Source organism: Silurus aristotelis, assembly GCF_946808225.1.
Source record: "Silurus aristotelis genome assembly, chromosome: 21".
Taxonomy (NCBI): domain Eukaryota; kingdom Metazoa; phylum Chordata; class Actinopteri; order Siluriformes; family Siluridae; genus Silurus; species Silurus aristotelis.
Window position 1 is genome coordinate 13,461,048 of NC_139594.1, and position 26,931 is coordinate 13,487,978.

Here is a 26,931-nt window from a genome sequence, read left to right on the forward strand (position 1 = left end):
TCTGGGACTTTTTTACCAGCAGCAATAACTGTGTGCACATTCCTAATTATTGGAGTGCACTGTAGCTGAGTAGAGGAAAACACTGAGTTTCTGTATTTAACATAGCAGACTTAATGACTCATAAAGTCAGAGTTAAGCAAGGCAGAGTTAAATACAGAAAGCTATTACTTTAGGAAAAAAATTGACAGTACCTTGTTAGCAGAGGTGAAGTTACGAAGTACAAATACTTCTTTACTGTACTTAAGTAGATTTTTCTGGTATTAGTACTTTACTGTTTATTTTTCAGACAACTTTTTACTTTTACTCATAAAATCCTTACACAAATATCTGGACCTTCTACTTCTTACATTTTCTGAACAGACTCGTTACTTTAGTTTTAATCTATTAATTTGGTGAAATAGTCAATATTTTTTTCTTCTCACTGCACCAATTTCAGCCCATCAACTGCTTTCTGTCATTGCATGGCTATTTCAGTCTACCACTGGTGTATCATTTCCTGGCTCTTACACACCACAGACGTATTCTAGTTTTCAGAAGGCAACAAGAATTATGGGGTTAACGTGGATATGACAGAGGGAGTCAGTGATGTAAACATGACTGAGAACAGATATCACCTTATCATTATCATCTTTCCTTTGCTTGTGTTCTATATGGTGGATGTTCAGCCTGGACACATTAATTAGGTAACATCATTTAAAATAAATTTTTTGTATTAATATATTAATTAGGGCTGTCAAAATTCAAACGCAAATTCATTTTAAAGGCACTAAATTGTATTAGCACGCTATCATTGCAGCGCGCATTTCTGTTGGACCATTTTTATTAATAAATATATAAATACATAAATAAATAAATAAATAAATAAATAAATAAATAAATAAATAAATATAAAAGAGGCGGAATCAAAACTTTCATCGCAACATAGATTTATTCATGACGTCCTTTCTTGACTAAATATAAATAAATAAACTCCACCGAAAAAAAGGTTTAATTAGTAAACATTTGTTTTTCTGGTGCGCCAAGTCTCAAATCAGTGGCAAAATTTGCCATGATTCACATAATTAACCCTCTGGGGTCGTCAAACGCATTGGCGCGTTTTGTGTTTTTTTTTTCCTCATAACGCCAAAATAAACATAAATTACTGTCTTTTTTTGATCATACAAAGAAGAAAAATCTATCATTTTTATCTGTAGAATCTACTTTTATGTGTATACACTCATAATAACAACAAAACGCTGTGGTTTTGTAAAACAATGGGAATGGGTATGGTGCCCTCTCTGTCGTGTAAATAAAATAACCTGAATCTCAGTGAATACTTGCCTTACATACATAAAAAATATGTGTTGAAAGCTCGAAATGTCTTTTACATAAATCAAAAACAAATATTCTCTGATTATGTAATCGGTATGAAAGTTGGAAGAGGTACAGCTTCTCTGGTATCACCTCATTAACCGTCCGTGTGGAAACATAGCCAAAGTTCTGTACGTAATTTAAACCATCATAATTACTTTAAAACATTTACAAGACTTTTTTTTGCCTTCATGCTCTATGTTGAGTTTGGTTTCACTAATAATATACATACATTTGCATAAACCATCCATATTTGTCCATGTCCATGTTGCTTAGTGTATTAAAAACATAAAGTATTAATATATGGTACATTTAGAACAGATAGAAATGTGCGATTAAGTTGCGAACAAATATTTTAATCGATTGACAGCCCTAATATTAATATGATGTGAGTTCTAGTTACTAGCGTGACTCTAAAACAGGTAGTAGGAATGGCTACTTTTTATTTAAGTACATGTCAGAGCCCAAACCTCTTTACTTTAACTTGAGTAAAAAAGTGTAATCAGTACTTCAACTTTTACCAGACTATTTTAAAACATGAATATCTGTACTTCTACTTAAGTGAATGAAGTGTGTACTTTTGCCACTTCTGCTTGTTAGCGTCAACACTGACACACGTTGTGCATCAGAGCATGACACACTCTTTGCGCATTCTGACTGGTTTTCTCAAATTCCTCCTGTCCTTAGTCACATGTAGCCTGTAAGTGTAAGTTCCTGCTAGATCTCATGCGATCTATTGTAAAGAACATAACCTGCACATTGACTCTGGATATCTCGGGTAGAGAAAAAGACTGTGCCATAGACATGTGTAGCGTTTAAACATTATGAAAAATCGAAAGTGAAAGGTTGAAAGTGAAGACAATATTTCAGCAAGCTCTTATATATTGGTTGAATATCAGAAAAAATATCAAAAACTGGCATCATTGACAGCTATTTCAGCAGTCAGGCAGCTTAACATATCTATAATAAAAAAAAAAGAAAAGGAAAAAAAAAAGAAACACAGCACAATGTATTAAATGCTACACTTTCTAAGTAAATATTAAGTACTGAAGTACAGCCTTCACCCAAGATGGCATTACTGCCAAGCCATTAAAGTTCTTCACACAACAGAATTTCGTTGTGTGTAGCATTCTAGCAGCATCGATGATAATAGTAGGATGGTGGAAATAAGCTGCGGGTGTAAATAAATAAGCAGTCAGGGCTTCTCTACACCTTGCTCCACTCCAGATTATTAACTGCCAGTCTGACAGCTGCTCATAACTCCATGTTCTAATAACTAGCCAGCATGCCCCAGGCTTAGATGGTGGTGCTGGTGTAACCCAACACAAGCCATGACTGTACATGGCGTGTCAAGTTCTTCTCTCTGATCTGCCTGCCAATAATAAATCTGGGGCTCAGCAAAATTCAGGGAACTGCAGGTAGACATCGATTCTCTTTCCACCCATCTCATGCTCTCACATACACATGCACACCCGTTTTGAAACACGAAGCTTATGCTAATTAATGAGATACACAGGTAGGATGGAGAGAGTAGGGATGAAAAGATGTAAGGATGAAAGATATAATGCATAAATTTGTGTCCAAAAAGATTTCCTCAGCCACAGGAAATAGATTTCATGGCAAGGAAATATGATCCGCTGCTAGATTGAAGGGAAGCTCTTTTAGGGATTTAAAACTGTTATAGAGAAGGTGATTTGTTTACCCAAGCCAAACCATATAATTATTATTGTATTTGGTTTCTTTGCTTCGATTCACAGTCTTTTTTTCCCCTTTATTAAATTATAGCTTTTTGCTAAATCGGATGTAAATAGCTCATAGCAGGTCTTGCACTTGAGCCCTGATGATTTCACAACAGTTTGAATCCTTGATATGTTCAATCAAAGAATAAAAATGGAATAAAAAATAAATAATGTGCGGTGGGTGGATGCTGTTGTGGCTGAATTCTAGCAAAAAAAAGAAACATTTTTGAGAAATATTTTGGCCAAATAAAAAAAAAAACATTATACAGACCTGTGAAAAAAAAGTATGTGCCCCTTTCCTGGATTTTATTTATTGTTGTTTTGCATAGATAGATTTAAATTTAAATGTCTATACCTTCTTGGCCCTATAAGAAAAAGTAACTGCCCCTAAACGTAGTAAGTTGTTTGACAAATCAGGTGGACAATGTGTTTTCACTGTACAGTATACACATATAGATAGATAGATAGATAGATAGATAGATAGATAGATAGATAGATAGATAGATAGATAGATAGATAGATAGATAGATAGATAGATGGATGGATGGATGGATGGATGGATGGATGGATGGATGGATGGATGGATGGATGGATGGATGGATGGATGGATGGATGGATGGATAGATAGATAGATAGATAGATAGATAGATAGATAGATAGATAGATAGATAGATAGATAGATAGATAGATAGATAGATAGATAGAAAATATATTTAATTAGTATGAATATATGAGTAGCTCTGTTTAATATACAGTATTATACACATCCTAATCTGGGCTTTAGACATTTAAATTCAGCATTCACCATTAAAGACACACTGATGGCTGTGACTCTTTACTATTACTAAACTATTACTTCTTATGCAGGTGAGTCGCTGCCACTGGCCACCACCAACCAGATCCTAATCCGCTTCACTTCGAAAGGACACTCTTCATCCAGAGGCTTTCACCTCGTCTACCAAGGTAGTGATGTGGAGTTTTGGCTGCTGTTTGTGTTGTTGCTTTATCACATCCACCACCCAGAGGCTGGAGAGTCTCATCATCATCCATTTTTAGGACTGCAGACTCCAATGTGGGGGAGAAAGTTGAATAATTTAAACATGCTCTTACCAACATAAGCACACACACACACACACACACACACACACACACACACACACACACACACACACACACACACACAAGTTAACAAATGACACAGTGAATGTAGTGGCTGCTTTGGGATTCCCTCGCAGCATGGCTCCACAATCTTTCTATCTCTAAAACAGATGACCTGGCTTTTACGAACTGAGATGGTATTACAGTATCCTTTTTGTTTTCACTGTGCTGCAGTCCTGCACCTTTATCTGTTTTAACAATATATCGAAATATAAAAAAATTCTAAAATATATAAAGAGCAAGAAAAAATGTTAGTTTTTAATTGCATATCTAGTTTGATAGATCTACACCACTGGGATACCTGTTTTTTCCAGCAATATGTGGTTCTTCCTCGAACTGTTACCAAATTTTTAAGTTATATAATTGTATCTCGGGATGCTGTAGTATTACATTTTTCCTTCACTTCAACTAGAAGACAAAAACCCTTTTCCAGCATGGAAATGCCCCTGTGCACAAAGCAAGCTCTTTGAAGATTTACATGGTTTCGTCTACAGGTCAAATCTTCAGTGACCTGCTATAGAGCTTTTAATCCTAGAAAACACCTTTGGGCCGAATTGAAACTCTGACTGCATCCCAGGCCTCCTCACCTCACATCCCTACCTGATTTTACTTACACCCTTGTGGGTAAATGATCACAAATCCACAATGATCACAAACACACCCAAAAGTCCAGTGGAGCATCTTCCCAGAAGAGTGGAGGATAATATGACAGCAAATAGGGGATCATTGTGGAATGGTTAGGTGTTTACAAACTTTTGGCCATATCTAGTGGAAGAGCTCTAAATCCATCTAAATTGTATTGCGGTAAACCTTGTAATATCTGTGCTTGTTCAGAATTATACAGATCAAAAAGAATAAATCTGGTCAGTATCAAAAAGACATTCTCAAGTGTGCTTTTACAAAAATTAATTCAGCAGCAAAAAAATTGATCTATGTATCAGTATTATATCAAAGCTCACAGTTTGTATTAATAAGAGACAAAACATTTTATCTTCCATTACTAATTATATTAATTTATTAAAAAATTAACAAGTTTCCTTATTTTACAGTATGTCCATAAATATCCTGATTTTTGCTCTCTTAAAGGGAATAAAACAAACATAAGCCTCATGGCATCTTACTGAGAAACCAGTAAGTGTTTTACACTAAAAAAGTGTTACTATTTCAAACATCCTAGTAACAAATTTACCTCTAAATATAATGACAATAATTGTGATTTGTTTAACAGCAGCTTATGTATACTTTTTTTGTCCCTGTTTTTGCTGTTACTGTGTAAAATAAAAGATATTAAAATTGATATGGGAATTGAATCTAGGTGATTTGAATTACTGCAGCTTTGTACAGTGTGAGCTGCTGTCATAGGAAATGAATGACACCTTCTGGCCAATTAGAGTGAATCATTCAGAAGATATAGAAAATGTGAAATTTACAGGTCAAACACCCAAGATAAAAATATAAATAAAATTAAGTATATAAATGTGGTCAGGAAATTTTTATTTATATATAATACTACTGTATGTCAAGGATTAATTTGTTTATTTCTTTAATTTATGTTATGTATTGTTTAATTCTTTTTTTTGTTGTTTCTTGTAGCCGTCCCAAGAACCAGCGCCACTCAGTGCAGCTCGGTCCCAGAGCCCAGGCACGGCAGACGCACAGGGAACAACTTCGCTGTAGGAGCCGTGGTGCGGTTTGAATGTAACGCGGGCTATGTGCTGGAAGGCCCCAGTGCCATTGAGTGCCTGACAGTTCCTAATGCCCTGGCACAGTGGAACACCACCATCCCCAGCTGCATAGGTGAGAAAACACTCCGGGGGCTAGCAGTGGTTTTATCTTGACTGCACACATGTACTGCCCCAGGCACTAGCACTCAGAGTTCGGAGTCCTGCTGAGTGTACAATATGTTTTGTCTGTTGAAAACGCAGCACCATGTTTAATGTATACTCTTTATATCACTCGTATTCCTTGACCTTGCAGATTTTGTCTGTATAGGATACTCAGCAAGTCTACATCACTTTCAACTTGTGTCCACTTGTGTTGCTACTGTCACTGTGTAACTTTTATACGCTATGGATCTAATGATCTTACATTCTTTAAAGTGGTCGCAGGGATTTTAGGTCAGCACATATTTTTGCAATATATAGAAGTTGTGCATCAGTCAAGCAGATGCTGTACCTCAACCAAACTGTACTAGAAGGCATCCGTACCATTCATTTCTACTAATCTGTCACTCATGTTAAGAATACAGAGCATCTCGATAGATACTGCGATCATAAGGCCATGTAGTTTATGTAGACGATATCTATAATATGTGCACTGATTTGGAGACTAAGTAGCCTGAATAAGATCTTTTTATTTCATTTGGTACATGTGTAAAAAAAAACTGACTATTTTTTTTTGTGAACATAACACAGTTTCGGCCAATCTTATTTTCATCTTGAATACATATAGAGTAGTTTTGCATCCTTTATATCACTTAAGAGTCTTTAGTTTTAACAGATTTATATATAAAAAAATACAGCCTTCTCTCTGTAAACAGCCGAGCTCCGGGCGGAGCTAAACAGTCACGAGCAGCTTTTGAGTAGAGATCGCCTACAAGCTGTGACATCGCTAAAATAATACAGGAAAAAACTACTAGTCTTGGATAAACTATGGCTAACAATCAGATCTAGCCTTACATATCTGATCCAGAATTAGATCCTGAATCTAAAATAAAAAAATAAGAACAACAGCAGCAACAACGATTAAAGCAATACGTGTCCATATAGTAAGTACTAAACAAGGATTTCCTTCTCTCACATCTAAAAACACACCCCCCTCAATTTAGATACTGAACACAATATGTACACTAAAAGTATGCATTTTATATCCACCATATTACAGTATGTTATATGATCATAAATATAATAATATCTAATAAGAAAATCAATTGACAATGTGACATACAAAGGATCCAGGCCGAGATCAATCAGAACGACGTTTATGCACTTTGACTGAATTAAATATTGAATGAAGCTTTTTAATAAGTCTGTTTTAAAAGAAGATCTTAGAAGTTGTCATAACTAATAATTTAGATTGTTGCACTGCCATTGCAGCATCATGCATTATTAAATGTCCTCATCTTAATAATGAGGTTGCCACTGAGCAAAGTTTTAGAATCACATGAAATAGTTAGAAATTTTGGTGTGTAAAGTTATTTTTTCTTTGGATTAAGTACTAAGGTTGCTCCATGTTCTAAAGCATATACGTTTACAGTATAAACCAGAGTATGTACATTTATATAAATATAAAACATATCAACTGTTTTCAAGATTCAAGAGTTTATTTGCAAACGTACAGGAAGCAGTCTGTTACACCATACAATGAAATTCCTACTATGTGAATCCTCCCAACCGCCTATGACATAAATTATGAAAACAAAAGGGAAAAACGACGTAAAAACGCAAGTTTATAATGTTACTATAGTGCAAAAGCATGTCCTGACCCATCGAGCATTAACAGCACTAACTTCTTCAGCAATTTTAGTTGCAGTAGCTCGTCTGCTGGATCAATGCATCAGTGAGCCTCAGCAGCCCATGACCCTGTCACAGGTTCACCACTGTTCCTTTCTTGGATCACTTTTGATAGATACTGACCACTGCAGACTGGAAACAGCCCACAGGTCGTCTAGACATCAATTTGGCCCCTTGTCAAACTCACTAAAATCCTTACGCTTGCCCATTTTTCCAGCTTTAAACACATCATCTTTGAGGACAAAATATTCACTTTCAGTAACAGGTGCCATGATGAGGAGATAATCAGTGTTATTCACTCACCGGTCATAACTTTATGCTTTATTGGTGTATAATTAGTGTACAGAATGCAGTTTTAACATGTGGACATACATCTGCAAAGTCCTGCAGAGGAACTGTAGACATGTTTATATTGAGAGTATATATATATATATATATATATATATATATATATCAGAGAGTAATCTGTGTATACAGTGATCAGGGAAAAGGCAGCGGATGGATATCATTCACAAGCCTAATGGCCTGTGACCAAAAAAAAAATTTTTGGCCTTGAAAAACTATTACTAGTATATAAGTGTATTATTATTTATTTTTTCAATTTTGGGTCAGTGTGTGATGCGTGCAAATTTGAAATGGTCCATTGTATCTGGCACACTTTTTCTCTGTGGCACTCTGGGAGAGGAGTGAAGGTAAATGGGCTTGAGGGTTCTCCCCCTGAGACAAGCTTGTCTCACACACCTTCCCCTGCTTGCCTAACAAGCTTGCCATGGCCTCCAGCACATTGCACACACTTTACATACACACACACAAACTATAACACACGGCTGTGCAGGTGCCGCTGCAGGTACGTTGTGCGCTGATCTCCACACACAGTCCTAAAACAGACACTACAGATGCTTGCCTCTGCGCTCCACTGCAGCTGCCAGATGTTTGGCCATGGGAGCTCCAGCAGAGAAGCCAGTACCTGGGTGTTATTTCCACATTTACTTATAATGACTTTTTTGTTGTTTTTCAGTTCCCTGTGGAGGAAATCTGACCCAGCGCACAGGCACCATTCTGTCTCCTGGTTACCCTGAGCCCTACCTAAATAGCCTGAGCTGTGTGTGGAAAATCACCGTGCCTGAGGGATCGGGGATACAGGTAGATTCCTCCACAAAGCACAATACATCTCTGACTTTCAATCGAAAGAAGTGAATGATAGCTCTAGTCAAACTCAAATATATTCGTATCTTAGCTTTGAGTGTGAAAGATGTGGTCCATTTTGATTTGTCCAATCAGCAGCCATCTTGGCAATGCTCCCTAGCTGTTATTTCCAGTCATACAAGACAAGGTTCCTATCTACTTTAATGGGAAGAGACCTATAAATCTAAAGCCTATGGTGTAAAGAATAATCTTTTCTCTGTGTCCAATACCACAAAACATATTTGCACATTTCTTCAAAACCATGCAGGACAAGTATTTGATGGCTGTTGTCTGAATCCCTAATTGAATATGAATAATATATAATCCCTTCATATACGTTCACAACATGGCAAAATGTGGTGCTGATTCAAACCCATGACCTTTCAGTCAGTAATACAATTCTTACATTTCTGCCACTGCCAATTCCTTGTGAACTGTTGCTTTTATTACAATGTACAGACTTTTACAAGCTGGCAATTATAGTGTAAAAAGACTGAAAAGTGCATCTGCAATTCATGTCTGCATGTGTGTCCATTTAAAACACATATTCAAACAAAATAATGTATTCATATTTAGTTATATAAGAGTGGCACAGTTTATGAAGCCTAAACCAGGGTTTACTGATACATTACTAGCACCTGTCTTCTTACCCGAGGATAAATAGACACGTTTTATTATTAAAAGCACTATACAAATAAAACAATATCAATTGAATTTAATTGTGCCAACATAAAACACTGACCATATTAACAAAGCACAACACTACACCACAAAAAAGGATCACTTCGTCTACAGAGCTGCTTTAGGAATCTCTGACCACAGCCTGGTTCATCCTCTCACTACATACAGGCAAAAACTTTAATTTGTAGTAAGGACTGTAAATGAAACATAGCAGACATTACAAACCTGTTTGGAGTGTTTTTGAAGCTGCTGTCTCTGATCTGAATGAGCTCACAGACTCTGTAACATGTCAGTCTCTGTTAGGATATTCCTACCAGGAATCATTTAACATACAACAATGATAAGCCATGTTTCAAAAAAGGATGTCTACAGAAATGGGGACAGAATCTTGTACAATCAGGGCAGGAACACACTGACAAAGGAGATTAGCATAGTTACGAGGTGCTACTCAAAAAAGCTGTAAAATCAGTTTTCAGCCAATGACCCTGTTTCAATGTGGAAAGGTTTGAGAGACATCTCAAGCTAAAAGACACCATCCCTCAGCTCTGTAGGGAATCAACTGGTTAATGACCTGAATGAGTTTTGCTGCAGATTTGAAACTCCCAGTCTCCCAACTCACACCCATTCTGAACATTTCACCATTCAACCATCAACATCTTCAACAGCTCGACTCTTCCCCCCTCCTGTACTTCAGATCAGTGAAAATGATGTGTGTCAGGTCTTCAGGAAACATAAAGGCAGGAAATCACCAGGGCCAGACGTCGTTTCACCAGCCTGTCTAAAATCGTTGCAGACATGCTGGCATCCATCTTTTCACAGATCTTTGACAGATTACTGAAACTGTGTGAAGTGCCTGCCTGTTTCAAACAATCCACCATCGTCTCCATTCCAAAGAAACCAAAAAACACTAGACCTAACGACTTCAGAGCGATTGCCCTAACATCTGTGATCATGAACGCCATTTGAGGGACTGATGTAGGCTTATCTGAAGTACATAAACAGACCATTGCTAGACCCCCTGCAGTTTGCTTACCGAGCAAACAGGTCTGTGGATGATGATGTGATCTTGGGATTGCACTTTATCCTGCAACATCTGGACAAATGTGAATTATGTGAGAATCCTGTTTGTGAACTTCCAGTTCTGCCTTAAATACCTTAATCTCCACACTCCTCCAGACCAAACTAACCCAGCTCTCCATTCCTACCTCTACCTGTAAGTGGATCACCAGCTTTCTGACAAATAGGCGACAGGTAGTGAGACTGCGGAAATTCATGTCAACCAGCCATACTATCAGTGAATAAATCTACACTGGAATAGTAAATTACAAACTTAAGATGAATCAGTCTGTAACTGTTTATTTTTTGTTTTGTTTTGTTTTTTATGAACAAAGTAAAAATTAGAAAGTGTTAGTTTAAGTGTTTCAGGAAGAGGTGGGTCTTCACCCGTCGCTTAAAGATAAACTCTTTGGACATCTAGGGGAAGTTGTCATCTTGGTGTGAGAATAGAGAAGAGCCTTGAAGTATACTTACCTATTTCCCTGAGAGAGGGTGGTACAAGTCGAGCAGTGCTAGAGGATCTCAGGCAGTGTGGTGCAGTGCCAGGAGTAATGTGTTGAGTGATGTTTTGGGTCATTTGCAGTGGATGAATAGCGTTCAGAGGAAGATCTGTCAGCAGAGGGTTGCAGTAACCCATTCTCAAAATGACACGAGACTGAACAAGCACCTAAGCAGCCTGTGTGGACTAAAATTGTCAAATTTTTCGGATGTTGTAGAGAAGGAATCGACAGGAACGAGTCACATTAGCAACATGTGAGGTGAAGGACAGTTGATTGTCCATAGTTACCCTAAGGTTGTGAGCAGTGCCTGAATGAGAGAGCAGAGAGTTATGAAGAGTGGGTTGAGTTTTAGTTGATGAGCACACAACCACAAAGATATGTCCACCAAGCATGCCGAGATCCGAGCAGAAGCTGTGGTATCTGAGGGGCGGGAAAAAATGAGTTGAGTGTCATCAGCAAAGCAGCGGTAAGAAAATTTATGTAAGGATATAACTTTACCAAGACAGTGAGTATAGAGGGAGAAAAAAGAGGACCAAGCACTGAGCCTTGTGGGACACCAGTGGAGAGTCTGCATGGGGCTGATGTGGACCCCCTCCATGTTATTTGTTATAAGCAACCATCCAGGTAGGAAGCAAACCATTCCCAAGCTGATCCATGGATCCAGAGGCTCCTAAGGGTAGACAAGAGAGTCTTGTTGACTGTGTTGAAAGCTGCTGAAAGGTCAAGGAGGATGAGCACAGATGACAGCTTGGCTGATCGAGCAGCATGTAGTTTCTCAGAGACAGCTAAAAGGGCCATCTCTGTGGAATGTGCCGCATTGAAGCAAGACTGCCTCTCTGTCTACCCCTCTGTCACGCTCCTGAACCTTGCAGATGACACTGCAGTTATCTACCTTATCAAAGACAGTGATAAGTCTTCATACAAAAGCCAAGTTTAGCAGATGACTGCCTGGTGCAGACACAACGATATGAAACATTAGAGATGATTGTGGATTTCTGGAAACTCCTTGCACTCCCCCATTTACCATTATGAACAGCACTGTGGCAGCAGTGGAGTCATTCAGGTTCCTGACACCAACATTTCTTAGGGCATGAAGTGGGACAATCGACACCATTGTTAAAAAGGCCTAACAGAGGATGTAATTCCTTTATCAGCTGAGGAAGTTCAACATGCCAGAGGAGCTGCTCACACAGTTTTACTCAGCAATCATCGAGTCTGTCCTGTGCACTTCGATAACTGCCTGGTTTGGATCACACAATTAGACATCAGAAGACTAGCGAGTATGGTTCGAACAACTGAAAGTACCCCCCTGCCCCCCTGCCCAGTCTTCAATAACTGTATACCTCCACAATGAAATAAGGGCTCAGAAAATCACTCTGGATCCCTCAGACCCAAGCAACAAGCTCTTTTGAATTTTTGCTGTCTGGCCGATGCTACAGAGCACTGAGCACCAGGACAGCCAGTCACAAGACAAGTTTCTTCCCCCAGGCAATTTACCTCATGAACACTTAGATGCTCTCCCCATTGTGCAATAAAATAAAAATATGTGCAATACCACTTCTTACTTATTTACTTGTGTACTTTCTGTGCGATATTACTTCTTATTTATTTTTCGTTATAAAAATGTGCAATAACACTTTTGTATTCTTTTTAATTTTATTATTGAAAAAATGTGCAACTTGAAGCTTGTTACCAAAACAAATTCCTTGTAAGTGCAAATATACTTGGCAATAAAGCTTTATTTATTCGGATTCTAAAACATTAGAAGTAAACAAACACAAAAAACCTACAGCATGACGCAACAACAAGCATAGAACAACAACCATAAGACAAAGAGTGCTGTAAAGGGTGTATCTTATATACAAGGGCTAATTACAGGCATTGTGATCCAGGTTTGGGTAAAGGTGTAGTGGCTGTAGTCCCAGTCCATCATTTTAACAACACTTGTGTAAATTAAACCACTTAAGGGTAACATGTTTTGCAAACACTTCCCTATGAAAATGCATATATAATATTTTACAGTTACAGCTGAATTTGATTTTGTAAAGTAACTTTTTACACCTATGCCTGTGTTGAGGGCAAAAGACTTGGAAAGTGGTTTTATTAATTGTAAAGACTTGGTTAAGACACTGACACAGAGCACCTACTTTGTATTGTGTGTGCCTGTGATCTGAGAACCCTTCAAACTGTGAGTGTTGCTGTAAAGGTGAGCGAGTCCAGGTGTGTGAGCATTAATCAAGTGAACATGAAAAAGTCACATGGTTGTAGTTCCCAGTAGGTAACAATGTAGGTTGTCTTTATTTCTGGGAATTGAAGTTAAAGTCAAAAACAGAATAGTTTAGTTAGGTAGTCACCAGTTGATAAATGGTATGAAGTAGCTCAGTAGACATTTTAGTGCTCAAAATGTCAATCAGTTGCTCTCTTCATGAATTTTTTTTAGAATTGACCGCACTTGCAGAAAATAATAAATAAGTCCGTCTCCATTTAGCAATTTCATACTGCAAAGCTATATTTCAGATTCTTTTTCTTATTTTCTACTGTCAATTTTTTTCTCTTTTTACTTTCGTGCAGGTTATGAATGTGTAAAATCTCCCAGATAAGGTACAGATGTCCTGCATTCTAGGATTTCAACCAATATCTCTAAAGCCCTTAATACTTGCTGTCATGCTTCATAACTCTGCCCAGTATTGCCTCTGTGGCACCTTCAGTTTGGCTATAAAATGTTTTCTGATCTTTTTTGGCAGCTGGTGGACTCATTTATCCCCTTCACAAAACATTTACTCCCTTGCCTGGATTATCTATATTGTGCAACTGTTACTTGCTCAGCTTTCTCACATATTCCTGTGTAAAGGAGAGATACAGCCTTTAAACAACAACAAACTACAGCAACTGTGCGTTTAGTAAACATTTGGTCCAGCGCTGTGCCGGACGAAAGGCACATTTTTCTTTGAAACACTGTCAAGATACGAGAGCACTTATTAAGTGGTAGTTATGTACCTATTTATTAAAGCGAAGTCTTTGCACACCATGTCCTCTAGGTCTTCAAAATAAAGGCAACACAGTACAGTTCAGTATGTTTCAATGCAATACCGTGCGTCACACAGAACGAATGTTGAAGCAATTTCTTGTACAGACCTGAGAACATCCTGTACCTATATGCAAATGACCGATTATATTTGTGTGGAATTTTGTATTTGCAGCAGATAAACAAAACATATAGACCTACTTACAGATTGAATATCATATAATACTGATTTACATACGGCTTAACTTTTGAAAACATCATTTCCAAACTGGCAACTGGTTCAGCTAATTATTAGTGTTAAACATTCTCAAAAATATCTTTAGTGCATGAGGTAAAAAAAACAAAAAAAACAAACAAACAATGGTGATAACTAAGAGACAGCTAGTGAGCTGTGAGCTTATATATATATATATATATATATATATATATATATATATATATATATATATATATATATATATATATATATATATATATATATATATATATATATATATACATTACAGATCAAAAGTTTATATATATATATTATATACACAGTACAGACCAAAAGTTTGGACACACCTGCTCATTCAAAGAGTTTTCTTTATTTTCATGACTATGAAAATTGTAGATTCACACTGAAGGCATCAAAACTATGAATTAACACATGTGGAATTATATATGGAATTATATACATAACAAAAAAGTGAACTGAAATTATGTCATATTGTAGGTTCTTCAAAGTAGGCATCAAGAGAATGCCAAGAGTGTGCAAAGCAGTAATCAAAGCAAAAGGTGGCTTTGAAGAACCTAGAATATGACATATTTTCTGTTGTTTCACACTTTTTTGTTATGTATATAATTCCATATATAATTCCACATGTGTTAATTCATAGTTTTGATGCCTTCAGTGTGAATCTACAATTTTCATAGTCATGAAAATAAAGAAAACTCTTTGAATGAGCAGGTGTGTCCAAACTTTTGGTCTGTACTGTATATATATATTGTATTATTGTGTATATATATATATTGTATTATTATTTAAAAAAAAAAACACACAAAAAAGCTGGTCCACAACAATATTTTCTAAACTGGTCCATGATGTGCAAAAGGTTGAAGAGCAGCCAGTCTAGGAGTCTTTAAGACCATGTCAACAGTTGTTTTTTATTAATAAGCTCAAAAGTTTGCCTCCCTGTCTGACTTTTCGTGTTAATTTAAATGTCTTTCAAGGCATGTAATAACACTTGCATATTTTAAGCCGTATTTAATACACAAAAAGATCAGACAGACTCAAATGTCTGAGCAGTTAATGTGCAGATTGAGTGGGATCAGAAAAACAGCTAAATGTAGAAATGGTAAGCCTTGGAGTTCAGGATGATGATAACACGTTTTTAAATGTTTAGTAATACTATTAACGACAGTGACAGCCATAATTCAGAAAAATTATTAAGCAAGGGCATTTGTAATGAGTAGCCCAGAAATAAACTAGAAAATAGACAGCCATTTGTAAAAAAAAAATGTTTTTAAAGTCTTAAAAGACACATTATTTATTTATTTGCTTAATTTTTACTTTATATATATATATATATATATATATATATATATATATATATATATATATATATATATATATATATATATATATATATATTTAATTTGTCATGCTTGTTGTTTAGTTGGGGCAGTGTATTTTTTTCGCTTCTATACTACTGTGTACTCAGGGGTCTCTACAAGATTTTAAACAGTATCTAACATGAAAGCTACATTTATTTAGAATCTTTGTTATTAATAAGAATAATGATGATAATAAAAATTAAATAATGATAATACATTAAATAAATAGTCATTTCCATTTTTGCTGGTATAATAACCTCCAATCTTCTGGGAATATTCCACCATATTTTTAAGTGCGATTGTGGAGATTTGTGCTTATTTAGCTGCAAGGGTGTTAGTTAAGTCTGGTAGTGATGTAGGTGAGGTGAGGAGACCTGGGGTGCAGTCAGTGTTCCAATTCCTCCCAAAGGTTGAGAGGGATGAGATCAGAGCTCTATAGCAGGCCACCCAAGATCCTCCATCCCAACCCATGTAAAACCATAGCTTCATTGAACTTGCTTTGTGTCTGGATCTCCTAGGTCAGTTGAAGGGGACATTTAATGCTACCACATCCAAAAGCATCCTATGCAATTGTGTGCCTCCAATTTTGTGGTTTGGGGAGAACCACATATGGCTTAAAAAAAAAAGTCAGGTGTCCCAATATATTTTGTCCAGACAGTAGATGTTTGCAAAAATCATACATTTTGAAAAGGAAGAAGCCTGGAAAATCCCTGCATATAGAACCCTCTTCAGAGTTTTAAAGCTACTCAATTGACTAGCACAAATATACATAGCATTTTACTCCAGACTTATGAAACATGACAATATTGCAGAGAACGTCACAGCAATGCCAGTCCATGACTGTCCATTTCATTTCCATCATTTTTAAGATTAGGTAAAAATAGATACCTGGTAAAATTCTTACTGGGCTGCACACTGACAATTCAGTGAAGGAAAAGGCTTCTTTTGAGGTTATGCAATGCAGGAAGGAGAAGGGAATCTGTTTTTAGATTTCAAGAGCACCCAGTATGCGGTTTTAAAGCTATCTGTCTGTCATTTCTCCCCAAACTCTTCCTGCTCCATGCCGAGAAATGTGAGTCACCCTTCCAATTAGCTGATGCTCCATGCTAAAGGAACCTGAGTGAGTTCTCTATTGTCTCTGGCAGATTCAGGTGATCAGCTTTGTGACTGAACAGAACTGGGACTCGCTGGAGGTGTTTGACGGAGGAGACAACACTGATGCCATGCTGGGGAGTTTCTCAGGTGGGCTGCTCTTTCAGCATGCTGTCTTTTTTATTACTGCCGTGCTCAATAACTGTCGATTCTTTCATGTTTTTTTAGTTTATTTTTATTATTATTATTCTGTTGATGCTCTATAGCTGAATTAAAATAACTTCATTTCTAATCTAGGTTGCCATATTCAACACTCTTTTGAATGTTTTTATTTATATTGTCATTCAACAGCGTTTGTAAAGGAAGTTCTATTTTAGCCGGCATTTTATTTAAAACATTTTTATTTTATTATTCATTTTTTATTTTATTTTAATGTCATGTAAAATTTAAGAAGCGGCTCCCAGTAAAAGAAAGTTCATTTACAGTGTAAGCATTCGAATATACACAAGAAAAAAAGCACATAAAAACAAAAGACTAAGCACATGACTGAGGACAATTAAAAACCTGAGAAAACGAGACATAAAGAATGTGGTGAGCTGTGGGTTTCTTATAAAAGTAATAAGTGCTAAGCTTTTTATTATGAATGTGACTCAGGAACACAAACGTCGCATATCACATGGTCCCATTAGGTGCAGTGGCTGATGGGAAAGTTTGTTTCTGACTATATTCCTTACACTTAACATAAAGTCATGACCGCTTTGCATTGACCATTTAAAGCTTCGGATGATGACGATGACGACAGTGATGATGATGATGATGATGATGATGATGTTGATGTTGATGATGAAGATTTTGATCATTATTATTATCATTATTATTATTATTTATTATTGTTACACATTAAAGATAGTGTATTTAGGAAAGGATTAACAGCATTAACGTTGGTGTACAGTGTATAAATATTGTGCTGATGCGATGTGGTCAAGAGTTTTTTTTCTAATATTAAATTATTTTATTCGTTTCATTTTAATTTTTACATTTTTTTGTGTGTATTATTGAATGGCACATAGTACATTTTAGTCATAGTTAAGTCTAGTCTAGTTTAGTCAAACCCACAGCAAACAGTACTTTTTGTTATTGTTTTGCCATGCACCTTCAATTTCAGTATAGTCATGTGTCCACCCATTTATTGCTTTGCTATTCGAATGTGCGGTAACCTGTACTGTGTTAAACCATCTTTGTGTGTCCTTGTAAAGTGTTTATGTCCTAATCTTGTTTGCTTGCTTTGTTTCTGTTTTCCCCAATAATCAAACATCAAACATGAAATCAACACATTCTGACCAATCAGATTTGAGAATAAAAAAAAAAATTGTCAAGTCAAAGTACTAGAAGAGAGCAAGTAAACACTGCATTACTGAATGCCCTATTCATTTATGAATTAATTAAAATTCATTCATTAAATAGCTTCAAAATATCAAAAATGTATCAGAAATTCAGCAATTATTTTTTTTTATTATTTAGCAGAAAATAGACACATTCTTGCTAACAAAGGTTTGACCTTTCATCTTTATTCAATTTAGTATAAAAAAAATCTCAAGCCATTCTTTTTGTACATGAAATACACGTTTGGAATATTTTTTTGTCGTGTCTCATGAGAAATGAGATTTTGTTTATACTTTTAACTTGAATACAACCTTGGACAAATGTTAGAAGTGCCCTAGAGAGAAGTGTAAATAATACATCTGCAATTAAAATAAAAGAAGGAAAAGAATGAGGCTAATCAGATTCTACACACATTCTGTTGTTTAGATAAAGTGTTTGTGTGTGTGTGTGTGTGTGTGTGTGTGTGTGTGTGTGTGGGGTTTGTCAGCCTGAAGCCACTGCTTGGTTTTCTCAGGTTAGGATTTTCTTCTGGCCTGAACAAATTGTAACAAGAATTTTAAACAGCACAAAGCTGACATTGTGTGTGTGTGTGTGTGTGTGTGTGTGTGTGTGTGTGTGTGTGTGTGTGTGTGTGTGTGTGTGTGTGTGTGTGTGTGCGTGTGTGTGTGTCTGTGTGTCTGTGTGTGTGTGTGTGTGTGTGTGTGTGTGTGTGTGTGTGTGTGTGTGTGTGTGTGTGTGTGTGTGTGTGTGTGCACGTGTGTGTGTGTCTGTGTGTCTGTGTGTGTGTGTGCAACAGGCACTTTTCCTTAACTTCACTGGTTCTTAAAACCAGTTCCAGGGAGCCTCGGTAATCTATGAAGAATAACTAGAGGGTCTAATTTTGCTTTTTTTTTCTTTTCTTTTACAGCCCACTGTTGAGCTTTTATAGTTTTTATAAAGGTTTTATAGGGTTTTACATATTTATGCAGTTCTGCATTTTCTTACTGGTTACTTACATTTATGGCTTTACTGTAACACAATCTTTATTTGCTTAGCAACATAAGCTTATAAAGAATGTCTTTATGTAGACTTGGGACTAATGTGTCCAATTTTGAAAAATACAATAACTCTGTGGCTATAATAAATAGTTTTCCAAGAAATCTGTTAATTGTGTACCTGTCTGCCAGTTCTAGGAGAAATCCTGCTGTACACAATACTACATAAAAACACAAAGCAAGCAAATATTTACCTATACTATTGTAATACCTTATCCTTACAGCTGTACCTGATGGTCTTCATTCTGATATATGTCTGGATTGTATTCACTAACCATAACCCTAACCCCAACCCTAACCCTCACCTTTTAATCACTTTGCACAAATCTTAATTAATAAATGTGAATGTTTGCTGTTTAAATGTTTTGCATTACTTTAATGTTTTTCTTCTTTTTGCTATTCAATGCAATGCCTTCAGTACAAATCACAACTTACAACAAGGACATATTTTGCTCTCTTTCACTCTAGGAACCTCTGTGCCTGGGCTTTTGAACAGCACATCCAACCAGCTGTACCTGCACTTCTTCTCAGACATCAGTGTCTCAGCGGCCGGCTTCAGGCTGGAGTACAAGAGTAAGAGCAAGGAGTATTCTCCACCGTAACTGTCCCATATGTCTTTCAGACAGTAAAGCAGATGTCTTTGGACATATAGTGGATGACGTTAGTGTTGGAATTTGGAATAGGGTCCTGCTTATGGGATATCTAAGTATCATAAAATATTTTTACATAGCTATTATTTCAGCAGGACAGTTAACTTTAACAAACTAACTAACCTGGTAATACTTTTTTCTTAGGATTCAAATGTAAGAGTTTATTTTTGTATGTTTAGGAAATTAGGAAATTAGGAAACACCATATAATGAAATTCATTCCCTGTGAATTCTTCCAGCAACATATTACATAAATTATAAAAAGGAGAAAAGTCCAAATTGTAAAATTTTACCAGACAATTCTACAAAGAACAATTGCAGATGCAAAAAACAAATATATATTATAGTTTAATCATACACTATATCTCATCATACTAACCATACACTACAAAGTGTATGAAGTGATGAGGGGGAGAAAGTGGATTGGTGTCAGTCACAAGCCTGATGAAAGAAAAAAGTAATTAATTAGCCCATGTTGCGCAACAGGAACCAGCAAATGTTTACAAATAAAAAATACTCCATTTAGGAAAATAATTTAATGTATTTATTTATTTGTTTGTTATGTTTGTTGTACTTAATTCATTGTTACTCGTGGGTATAATAAACATTAGCTAATACAGGTGTCTGTCTGCCTATCTATCTATCTATCTATCTATCTATCTATCTATCTATCTATCTATCTATCTATCTATCTATCTATCTATCTATCTATCTATCTATCTATCTATCTATCTATCTATCTATCTATCTATCTATCTATCTATCTATCTATCGTTTTCTAATATATTATATTATATTGTTCTCTATGCGTGTGACCTGAATAACTTCTAAATTAATTAAAGACTTTCGGGATGCTTTTGAAAACCTTGCTGATTAATTCATAGGTGACATGAAGAAAGGTGAAGTAATGGGGTTTCTTCCTCATACCATCTTAGGGAGTTTTTCCTTGCCGCCATTGCTATTGGCTTGTTAATAGGGATGAACTTATATGGATTAATTTTTTTTCATGATAAGATTTGTAGTTGCAATTGATTAAATTCTGTAAAGCTGATTTGGAACAGTGTCCATTGTTAAAAGCACTGTGCAAATAATTAAATTAAATTAAAACCTCTTAACATCTAATATGTCTTCCTCTTTCAGCGGTGTCCCTCACAAGCTGTCCTGAACCTGTATTACCTATGAATGGTTTCAAAGTGGGAGAGCGTTTACAGATAAACAATGTCGTGTCCTTCCAGTGTGATCCCGGATACACTTTACAGGTGAGCCGGCTAAGTGTTTACCACTCACTACACCTTCCCACTGAAAAGAAGCATTTCTGAAGCTTGTGTGATGCTTTGAGGGCTTAGCTTTGAGGCTCGCTTTGAGGTTTACTTCTCTTTTAGCTATGGCCAAAAAACCCAGATCAAACCTCTTTTCAAAGTGCATGCTGAGCGAGACATGAATTACACTGCCGTAGAAGTGAGCTGGGATTAATAAACTAATGGATTAATCAACGAATGGTCAAATCGCTTCATTGTCATGTCGTTCTCTTGGCAGGGCGTGTCACATATCACCTGCATGCCAGGAACGGTGCGCCGCTGGAATTATCCTCCGCCACTCTGCATTGGTATGTAGTATTGTATTTTTTTTGTTTGGTTTATTTTTTTACCTAGAAAGTTTTAAACATTCTAAAACCAAAATACTTCCGAATGCTTATTAAAGCATCTACAGCCCAGATGATTACATACATTTTTAAGAACGTGTTCTGTGCAGTAATTTCAGCTATAATATATAATTATTACTCCATCGGCCAAGTCTTCCCTATTTATATCTTCCCTCTTTGAAAATGGGGAAGCGTAACACCTAACACATGCTTCCTTCGACACAAAGCCAGTGAACCATATTTTTTCCAAACACTGCTTATGCTATGTCACAGGGCAGCATAACACTTGAACAGTACCATCTAGTCTCTTTCACTACATAAGCTATGTCACTGTGATCAACATCTTGTCCTTCCCTCTGTCCTTCCAGCAAGAAAAGCGGTCAATTTTGCTCCTCTTGGCTCATAACCATGATAGATAGATAGATAGATAGATAGATAGATAGATAGATAGATAGATAGATAGATAGATAGATAGATAGATAGACAGACAGACAGACAGACAGACAGACAGACAGACAGACAGACAGACAGACAGACAGACAGACAGACAGACTGACTGATTGGCTGATTGATTGATTGGCTGATTGATTGATTGGCTGATTGATTGGCTGATTGATTGATTGATTGATTGATTGATTGATTGATTGATTGATTGATTGATTGATTGTGTTATAAAATGAACAAAAAAACTTAGTTTGTTCAATAACATGTTTATTGGCTACAGCTGCTATATTGAAGCTTATGTTGAAACAGGATTATCCAATCGAAATTGTATGAGCTCAGGGTTATTGAGGTGCTAAGTCCATTAGATAACAGTAATAACAATAAGGGGGAACAATAAAAGGTAAAAAGAAATAAAGAGCTGATCGGATTTTTAAAGATAAAATGCAGGCTTCAACAAACAAGTTAGTTCAAGACTATCAGGATACCTGCCTAGTCAGAGGTCAGTTTTATATGAAATGATAAATAAAGGGAAATTCTAAAAAAACAAACATTGAAGCACACAGACAGACAATCATAAAATGGAAATGCAATGTACGAGAAGAGGATCAGGATGATGGAGAGAAAATAGACAACAATAATAAATTCACTCATATCCTCCAGCTTTTCTCGCGCTTGTCATTAAGACGGCTTTAATGTTACTTCTCACTTTTAATTGCAAAATTTAAGAAATGCATGCCGTCTCTGCTTCCACAACTGTCTACTATCCATCCGAAATGTACTTCTCAGTATAAATGCATCGCTCTCAGTTTAAACTGGTATACCATGTGTCATCTTGTAACTTTTTCCCCATTCCACACACTCGCTTATTCAAAAGTTGCTAAAAATCCAAGTACATTGTGATTCAGCTGTAAGTTATTCATAAAGTTCCCCAGGATTGATAAATGGATGTTCGTCCAATAAAACACTCTTCATGCAAACAAGTCTGTACCGGCCCACCCACAGCTTCTGACAGTAAGAAGTTTATTGGTTTTGCTGCCATCTGTCTAATTCAAATGAAACCCTTCCAGCAGTTTATAAGTGTTCAGCGCCATGGTTGCAGGCGTGTCATTAAAGGGTCCTCAAGGCCACTCATCTATCAGTGAGCTCTCAGGTGGGACCTTCTTCCACCGCAATAACAAAATCAAGGCCTTGTGCAAGTAAACACTAATCAAACCATGTCTGTTATAGATACAGTTCCACTAAACTGCTTGAGTGAATTTGTGTGTGTGTGTGTGTGTGTGTGTGTGTGTGTGTGTGTGTGTGTGTGTGTGTTAAAGATAAACTGAGAGAGAGGAGGGAACATGAATGCCATGTCACTATCGCTCTGCATGGCTCTTGACAAACATAAGTAATGGCTGTGACCCACTCTGTACTAATTAGTTCCGTCTCACGCGGCGATTGGCGGAACTACTGGAGAGCGTCATGGCTCACACCGGCATAAGCAGTTTCCTGAGAGCTTTTGATTGTCCAGACATGCGGAACACTTTGAGCCTTTTCTGTTCTCCATGAGGGATCATGGGTTCTACTCACAGAGCCTTGCCAAGGCTTTAATCAAAGTGATGTTGGAATCAATCAATATGGTAGACACCGAGCACAAAGAGAAGAGGGTGAGAAGGTGTCAGGACTTTCCCAAAAGAAAACAGGAAAACAGCTTCTGAAATCAAAGCAGCTTGAGGCTTTTGATGCTTTTGAAAGGTCAGCTAACACAAATAGAGGAATTGCACAACTCCTGCGAATAGATGTTACAGGTGATGAAGGCTAACACGGCACAAGAGCTTGTGACTGGTGGGTTTTGAAAATCTATATCATTTTGCGTATTTTTTTCTGACACATTTTTCTTTCCTGCATTGTTCTCCATCCCTTCAGCACAGTGTGGTGGGATCAAAGAAGAGATGGAAGGGACCATCCTGAGCCCTGGTTTCCCCGGAAACTACCCTAGTAACAGTGACTGCACCTGGAGGATCTACCTGCCAGTCGGCTATGGTAAGAAAAAGACTGCTGAATGTATGTATGTATGAATAACATCCCACATATCCATATCATTCCTGAGGGTTTTTTTTTTTTGGAAACACATGAAAATGTTTTTGGGTATTGAAATATGTGTAATGTAGTTAGCATTCCTTATTGTAATTAATAATTACATGAAATTTTTTCTTTTATATCTTTATAATGGTTCATGAGAACTTACTGGTCGTCTGCTATGCCAGCATTACACTGGACTATTGATAGTGGAGCTACAAGGGTGCTTTATAGGGGAGAAAATCTGCACTCTTAACCACAAGAGCTAATAATCAGATTCGATAGTTGGCCAGTAAAAACAATAGCGTAAGAGCTTTTTTTCTCACTCACCACTTTCAAGCAAGTTTTGAATGCCAAGGTGAAGACACCGACATGGGATTGCGGGTAAAATAGAAAACCTTTTTATTAGGGGGTGAAACAAAAGAACTATGAAATACAGAGCAAATCTAATTGTTTTTAAAATATATATGAAAGTGTCAACTATTACTGTTTGTTCCATCTTGTGTTTCATTTAAACAGGAGCCCACATACAGTTTTTGAATTTCTCATCTGAGGCCAACCATGACTTTCTGGAGATCAGGAACGGCCCTTTTGACACTAGCACTGTGATTGGCCGATTCAGCGGACAGGATGTCCCGGCATCCCTTCTAACAACGTCTCATGAAACCACAGTGTATTTTCACAGTGACCATTCCCAGAACAAACCAGGATTCCGATTCGATTATCAGGGTAAGAATGCGTGAATGTGCATCTTTCATTAAAGTTGGTTTGAGTGTAAAATCATCAAACTAAAAAAAATAGTCTGACACTATAAAAGCCGAGGGCAGAATATTTATCGCAGTATTTCTACGAAGAAGGCAGCATTACCAGTTACAATTGAATGTTACAATTCAATACTGGAATCCAACAGCATGCAACAAAAGAAATGAATTGATTTGCTTTGATTGTTATTTACATTCTTAGTCAATCAGTCCTTTTCAGTAACAGGCTTCATTATATGGAGCTACAAAAATGTTGTGGTCCTGAACTGTGTTTGTAATTCTTATGGCTTGAAATGAAATGTTACCCCAGAAAGGGCAAGCGTAACCGGCGCCGGAATGAACATTTGCCGAGTTGAAAAGCGCTATCAATATTTACATAATTATGTGAGCATCATCATATAAATCAGACTTCCTATTCAGCACATGGCTTATTGAGCACTAAAGATGCTTTGATCCATTGAAATCAATTTCCTTAGTAAGATTTCTATCCCTGAATGTCTTTTACCCCGTCATACATTCTTAAGTGATTTGGCATTTTAAAATTGAATTGGTTGTGGTGGGTGTGCAGGAGGTTTTCTGCTTATTTATTTATTTTTTTTAAACTCTAAGTAGGACCCATATAGCCTCTGCAATGCTTTTAATAAAATGTCTTTCAGGTACTGCCATTAGATACCGGTCGCACTCCGATATGAAGAACCACCGAGTGACCTTATATTTCGTTGAGTAAAATGTGCAATTTGTGTGCCATCCATAAGAATTCCAGATGTTGTTTCAGGTGATCTTTTTGTGACCTTTCTGAGCTGGTAGTCAGCACCAAAAATGGTTCATTACCCAATGCTCTGTTATTTAAAAGCCTCGGTCAGCGTCCTCGCCTCAGCCTTGCGAAGACTTTCGACGGAATTGTATTTCTGAAAGGGAATTAAACTTCCTGTACAGTCAGTCCCTTCAGTTGATAAAAAAAAAAAAAAAAAAACAGTCATCTGCTGTGTACAGAATCCAAGTCCATATCGATCTTGCCTGCAATCACAAAAACATTATTATAGGCGGAAAAGTCCAATCTTGAACTCTTGACGAGTCGTGTTTTTGATGGACTACTGAAATTGTTTTTTTATATCTTCATGCCTTTGTTTTTAGCTTATGAGCTACAAGAATGTTCCGACCCCGAACCTTTCCACCATGGCGTGGTGGTGGGTGCTGGATACAATGTAGGACAGTCCATATCCTTCGAGTGTTACCCAGGGTATCAACTAATGGGTCAGTCCATTCTTACCTGTCAACATGGTACAACCCGTACCTGGGATCATCCCTTTCCTCGGTGTGAAGGTACAGTCCATTCAGATTTTTAATAACCATGTTCAGAAAGGATGTAAATGCTCTAGTGCTTTATTTGGCAGGTTGTTTTTGGTTGCAATGTTTGCATGTTATTTTATAGCCCATGTACAGAAATCCAAGCATTTGAAATTTGCAATCAAGGTAACAAAGGTATGTATGTATGTATATACAGTACAGACCAAAAGTTTGGACACACCTTCTCATTCAAAGAGTTTTCTTTATTTTCATGACTATGAAAATTGTAGATTCACACTGAAGGCATCAAAACTATGAATTAACACATGTGAAATTATATATGGAATTATATACATAACAAAAAAGTGTGAAACAACTGAATATTCTAGGTTCTTCAAAGTAGCCACCTTTTGCTTTGATTACTGCTTTGCACACTCTTGGCATTCTCTTGATGAGCTTCAAGAAGTCACCTGAAATGGTCTTCCAACATTCTTGAAGGAGTTCCCCGAGAGATGCTTGGCACTTGTTGGCCCTTTTGCCTTCACTCTGCGGTCCAGCTCACCCCAAACCATCTCGATTGGGTTCAGGTCCGGTGACTGTGGAGGCCAGGTCATCTGGCGCAGCACCCCATCACTATCCTTCTTGGTCAAATAGCCCTTGATGCCTTCAGTGTGAATCTACAATTTTCATAGTCATGAAAAGAAAGAAAACTCTTTGAATGAGAAGGTGTGTCCAAACTTTTGGTCAACAAAAGTTAAACAAACAAACACACATATATA

At 36.9% G+C, this 26,931-nt stretch overlaps 1 protein-coding gene across 3 annotated transcripts in view; it reads left to right on the plus strand.

Annotated features, from left to right (window-relative positions):
- csmd2 (CUB and Sushi multiple domains 2) overlaps positions 1–26,931 on the plus strand; it is a 364,389-nt gene that overhangs the window by 267,565 nt on the left and 69,893 nt on the right. For all 3 annotated transcript variants that reach the window (XM_083523463.1, XM_083523464.1, XM_083523465.1), the window contains exons 33-42: positions 3,957–4,052; positions 5,841–6,044; positions 8,778–8,902; positions 16,948–17,044; positions 19,780–19,884; positions 21,101–21,219; positions 21,497–21,566; positions 23,952–24,068; positions 24,624–24,833; positions 26,000–26,188. In XM_083523463.1, the coding sequence (XP_083379589.1) occupies positions 3,957–4,052; positions 5,841–6,044; positions 8,778–8,902; positions 16,948–17,044; positions 19,780–19,884; positions 21,101–21,219; positions 21,497–21,566; positions 23,952–24,068; positions 24,624–24,833; positions 26,000–26,188 (1,332 nt within the window). The remainder of the gene's footprint in view (positions 1–3,956; positions 4,053–5,840; positions 6,045–8,777; positions 8,903–16,947; positions 17,045–19,779; positions 19,885–21,100; positions 21,220–21,496; positions 21,567–23,951; positions 24,069–24,623; positions 24,834–25,999; positions 26,189–26,931) is intronic.